This window comes from Myotis brandtii, unplaced genomic scaffold, assembly GCF_000412655.1.
Source record: "Myotis brandtii unplaced genomic scaffold, ASM41265v1 scaffold529, whole genome shotgun sequence".
NCBI lineage: Eukaryota > Metazoa > Chordata > Mammalia > Chiroptera > Vespertilionidae > Myotis > Myotis brandtii.
The window spans coordinates 1,569,148-1,575,272 of NW_005369934.1; the positions used below are offsets into that span (position 1 = coordinate 1,569,148).

A 6,125-nucleotide genomic window follows, 5' to 3' on the forward strand; every position below is an offset into this window, starting at 1 on the left:
TAAAACATTGTATAATAGAAATATAATTCTACTATTGTTATTTTCACTTTCAGAATAAAATATATTTAAATTTTTATTTTATTTCTAAGAAATATTCTTTTAACTAAATGGAAACTTTCATTTATTGTTTTTAAAAATTATTAAGAAAAGTGAATTGTATTTTAATGAGAACAATAAATAATTTTGTTTTAATAGTTGAAAGAAGAAGAAGGTATAATATTAATTACAGAATCAAGGAGCTTGGCACTCTTATTCCAAAGACTAATGACCCGTGAGTTCAACAATCATTTCTATAATAATGTTATGGTTTTACTACCCCCCAAAATGGGTGGGAGGGAAGAGGGTAGAGGAGGACTAATGACTAGGAAATTAAGCAGCTTATGGTAAAGATTAGGCTACTTCTGGTCTCATTTTAAAATATCTATTCAAGGCTGATTGTCATCAAGGTTGTTACTAACAGTTGTCCTTTTGAGCTATAAAAAATAAGTAAATTAGTCTCCTCAGATTATGTGGGTCTTTCTGTGTGACACCAATATTAACAAATTTAACATCAGAGGCTGTCCATGATACTGACTGCTATCTATACTCAATTTATGGTTATAACAATTTTTCCAAAGTAAGATTTATGTGTACATGAAAATTGCATTGTGGATTTTCAGAGGTTCCATGTTTCTAGAGACATGCAAGTAAAAAAATAGAATTATATTATAAAAAACATGTTGACTGATGCCAACCACTAATTGATTATCGTAATGAAATGTTTATTCAAGTTTTGGAATCATACAAAGTCAGTTAAACAGATGTTTGAGATTTTGCATTTCAACAAATAGTTGATTAATTAAAGTATCAATTTAGAATGTTGAATGTTTCCCCAAAAACATAAAAAAATGATCTGTAGCATCAATAATAACTTGAAAAATGTTTCATTCAAACTGAGAACTGGCCTCTCCAAATGCTGGCTATATATATATATATGAAGTAATATGCAAATGAGGCCAGGACTCCATAACGGTCACGAACAGCTCAGGAGGAGTGGCCGGGCACAGCCCCAAGCCTGATAGAACAACATGCAGGTGTGGCCAGGAGCCTAAGAGATCAACACAGAGGGGCATCTGCTCTGAGCCTTCGCTGGCAGCTGGGGGCAGGCCCCCAGCGGGGAAACACACACACACACACACACACATGGGGCGCCTGCTCCGAGCCTCTGTGGCCAGACTGCCCATCAGTAGGACATCCCCTGAGGGCTCCCAGACTATGAGAGGGGGCAGGCTGGGATGAGGGACCCCCCACCTTGCAGTGCATGAAATTTCGTGCATGGGCCTCTAGTCCTATATAATAAAGATGTAATATGCAAATGGTCATTACGCAGTGAAGCATAACGACCAATTGTGTAATGACCAGGTCACGGATCAGCAAGAGGGTGGGGCAGCGAGCTACAAGTGGGCGGTAGAGAGCTACAGGAGGGGGCAGGGCTCTTCTTATTAGTAGGAAGAGTAAACGTTTTCCTGATAGAAATTTTTTAACACTGAAAATATAAATGCACATATGTTTACAAATTATTTTATGTAAATCAAAGGCCTTTTTATTTGAATATATGTTTTAATTTTTATTTCCTTCAGGAACTGTACTAAAATGCATAGTAAACTTATTTTTATTTATTTATTATTTAAAAATATTTTTATTGATTTCAGAGAGGAAAGGAGAAGGAAAGAGAGATAGAAACATCAATGATGACAGAAAAACATTGATTGGCTGCCTCCTGCATGCCCCTCAGTGGGGATGGAGCCTACAACCTGAGCATGTGCCCTGACTGGAAATTGAACTGTGACCTCTGGTTCATAGGTTGATGCTCAACCACTGCGCCATGACAGTTGGGCAAGGGAAAACTTTTAAATATATGAAGCCATCCAATCACAGAAAGAGGAGCGAGCTATTTCCATTAGAGGCTATTTAAATAGACAAATACTGTTGTGCACTGTATTGAGTGTTCTGAACAGTATAATATTATGTTCATGGATTGGAAGAATTAATATTGTTAAAATGACGATATTAAAGTGTCTATGAAGATATTCTGCTCATTTCTTAAAAATTGGTTTGTTTGTCTTCCTTTTGTTGAGTTATATGAGTACTTTATATATTTTGGAAATTAACCCCTTATCAGAGGATTAACAAAAAATACTTTTTAAAAAAAATTTAAAAACATGGATCATGAAATCAATCAAATGGGACAGATCCAGCATTTTTTAACAAAGAAGGAAGAATGGCATTGAAACTATCAAAAGTATTACCTATTGCACCAAAGGAGGATAGTAATAACTCGTGAAACACGTCATAATTTTATGCACTGAGTCAATTTAGAAAAAATATTTCTTATGGCAGATGCATTTGAAAAAGCGGGGAAGTCACAGATTTGCAGAAAGATTACTGAATTGAATGAAGAGACCTGGGGCTCATCTTCTGAACACCATGTGCTCTTGGTCAAATAGCAGGAGCTGTGAAGTACTTGACCAATGAGGACCCTTTCAGTTATGATTAGGAAAAACTTATGGGTTGGCTTAAGAAATCAAGGCTAAAAATCTAAAGACATTTTCAAATCTCTGAAGTTGCCATTTCTATGTGTCAAATACATTCAGAAATTTTTATTTCTTTGTTAGGTCAAAATAGTAAGGTTAGAAATAGAAGTAATACAGTGAATAGCTGTAGTTAAGACATATAGGTTGAAAAAAATAAATAAAAATACAACAACAATGAGGGGATATCAATCTTCTGACCATTGGTAAAAAATAAACCCAAATGAAACTAACAAACACAAAATGTGAAGAGCTTCTACAGGTGTGTGATTGTGGACTGCTTTATATGTGCTTTTTATGAATCGTATTTACAAAAAAAGTCAAATTAGACAGCAATCCTGAGAAAGAAGAATAAAGTTGGAGGGATCACAATACCAGATATCAAGCTATATTACCAAGACACGGTTCTCAAAACTGCCTGGTACTGGCACAAGAACAGACATATAGACCAATGGAATAGAATAGAGAACCCAGAAATTGACCCAAACCACTATGCCCAATTAATATTTGACAAAGGAGGCATGAACATACAATGGAGCCAAGACAGTCTCTTCAATAAATGGTGTTGGGAAATTTGGTCAGATACATGCAAAAAAATGAAACTAGATCACCGACTTACACCATACACAAAAATAAACTCAAAATGATAAAGGACTTAAATGTAAGATGGGAAACCATAAACATCCTACGAGATTCCATAGGCAGCGAAATAGCAGACATATGTCGAAGCAATATATTTACTGACACAGCTCCTAGGGCAATGGAGACTAAGGAGAAAATAAACAAATGGGACTGCACAAAAATAAAAAGCTTCTACAGAGCAAAAGAAATCATCAACAAAACAATAAGAAAGCCCATCACATGGGAGAACATATTTGCCAATGCTATTTCAGATAAGGATTTAATCTCCAAAATTTACAGGGAACTCATACAACTTAACAAAAGGAGGATAAATGATCCAATCAAAAAATGGGCAAAGGACCTAAGTAGACATTTTTCAAAAAAGGACATACAGAAGGCCCAGAGACATGAAAACATTCTCACAGTCACTAATCATCCGAGAGATGCAAATCAAAACAACAATAAGGTACCAGCTCACACCTGTCAGAATGGCTATCATCAACAAATCAACAAACAACAAGTGCTGGCGAGGATGTGGAGAAAAAGAAACCCTCATGCACTGCTGGTGGGAATGCAGACTGGTGCAGCCACTGTGGAAGACAGTATGGAGTTTCCTCAAAAAGTTAAAAATGGAACTTCCATTTGAGCCAGTAATCCCATTTGTAGGACTATATCCCAAGAAACTAGAAACATCAATCAGAAAGGATATATGCACCCCTCTGTTCATAGCAGCACAATTTACAATAGCTAAGATTTGGAAACAGACTAAGTGCCCATCAGAAGATGAGTGGATTAGAAAACTGTGGTACATCTACACAATGGAATACTACGCTGCTGTAAAAAAGAAGGAACCTAAGTGAAATAAGCCAGTCGGAGAAATATAATATCACATGATCTCACTCATATGTGGGATATAATGATCAACATAATTTGATGAACAAAAATAGATCCAGAGACAAATGGCAGGTGAGGTGGGGGGTGGTTAGAGAGCAACCAAAGGACTTGTATACATGCATATTAGCATGACCAATGGACACAGGCACTGGGGCAGGGGTAGGGGGTTTGCTCAGGGTGGGGATGGTTGGGGGAGGGGGTCAATTGGGGAAAAAAGAGACATATGTAAAAGTTAAGATAATAAAAAAAGAAAAACTTCAGATGCAAAAAAGTCATATTAGTAAAAATAGAAAATATTATCAAAACATAAATTATTCTAATGATACCATAAAATTTTTATTTTTTCTACCCTTTAATTTGAAAAACCAATTATAGTGGTTTATTTTTTATGAAACTGTTTTCTTTTTCTCTAGAGTCATAACATTTTCCTGCTTTTATATATGAACTAGAGTCCTAGTGCACAGATTCATGCACTGGTGGGGTCCCTTGTACTTGGGGGATGTCAGACTGCCAGTTTTGGCCCGATCACTGTAGGCTAGGCTGAGGGACCCCACTGTTGCATGAATCCATGCACCAGGCCTCTAGTGTGCATACAAAATCTTTGGTTAATCTCTTCCCACCCCCCCTTCCCCCTTCCCTCTGAGATTCATCAGTCTGTTCCATGTTTCCAGTCTGTGCATTGAGTGTCTGCCCCCTAGTTGTCAGTTCACATCATAGCTACCAGTCGAATGGTCAAACGGTCAAAAGGTCGCTTAGACATATATATATAGACTAGAGGCCTGGTGCATGAAATTCATGCACTTGGGGGGTCCCTCAGTCCAGTCTGCACCCTCTCACAATCTGGGACCCCTCAGGTATGGTCCCTAGGCCTGGCCTTGAGAATAGGGCCTATCGGGGCTTTCCTTCCCCTGGCTGCAGGCAGCTGGCCCCACCCCTGCTGCTGCCACTGCTTGTCATCTGTGCAGTGCTGGCCCCTCTCCCCTGCCACTGGTGGCCTCCCTCTGCAGTCAACAGGCATGGGGTGCAATAGCTTGGCTGGCCTGGGCCTCCCTCTGCAGGGCGATCACTGGCCGGCCGCACACCTGCCACAGAGTTGCTGCCGGTGGCCTGAGCCTCCCTCTTTCTTTGCTGGGGGGTGGGGCCAGCACTGTGAGGGGCTGTCTGCCTACCTGATTGCCCCTAACCACTTGCCTGCCTACCTGGTCACCCCTAACTTCTTGCTGGGGGGTGGGGCCAGCCCTGTGAGGGGTTGTCTGCCTACCTGATCGCCCCTAACCACTGGTCAGCCTACCTGATCACCCCTAACCTCTTGCCTGCCTACCTGATCACCCCTAACCACTGGTCTGCCTACCTAATCACCCCAAACCACTCTGCCTGCCTGCCTGATCACCCCTAACCGCTTGCTTGGGGGCCATCTGCCTACCTGATTGCCCCTAACTGTTCATCTGCCTACCTGATCATCCCTAACCACCTGCCTGCCTACCTGATCACTCCTAACTGCTTGCTGGGTGGTGGGGCCAGCCCGGCGAGGGTCTGTCTGCCTACCTGATCACCCCTAATCACTGGTCTGCCTACCTGATCACCCCAAACTACTCTGCCTGCCTGCCTGATTGCCCCTAACCACTTGCTTGGGGGCAGGGCCATTCTGGTCTCTGGTCGTTACGGTTGTTAAGCTTATGGTGGCTGGCCTTTTATTATATAGGACTAGAGGCCCGGTGCACAAAAATTTGTGCACTCGGGGGGCGGGGGGAGGGGGTTCCCCCAGCCCAGCCTGTGCCCTCTCGCAGTCTGGGACCCCTCGGGAGATAACGACCTGCTGGCTTAGGCCTGCTCCCGGGTGGCAGAGGGCAGGCCCAATCCCTAGGTGCAGCCCCTGGGCGGGCTCAGAGCAGGGCCGATTGGGGAGTTGGGGCGCCGCCCCCTGTCATGCACAAAGCAGGGCGTATCGGGAGGTTGCGATGCCACCCCTAGTCACGCTCAGGGTAGGGCCGATTGGGGGGTTGGGGCACTGCCCCCTGTCACACTCAAGGCAGGGTCGAT

General features: G+C 41.9%; 1 protein-coding gene across 3 annotated transcripts in view; it reads left to right on the plus strand.

Annotated features, from left to right (window-relative positions):
• TFEC (transcription factor EC) overlaps positions 1-6,125 on the plus strand; it is an 82,131-nt gene that overhangs the window by 68,859 nt on the left and 7,147 nt on the right. For all 3 annotated transcript variants that reach the window (XM_005877707.2, XM_014548947.1, XM_005877711.2), the window contains one exon: positions 196-271. In XM_005877707.2, the coding sequence (XP_005877769.1) occupies positions 196-271 (76 nt within the window). The remainder of the gene's footprint in view (positions 1-195; positions 272-6,125) is intronic.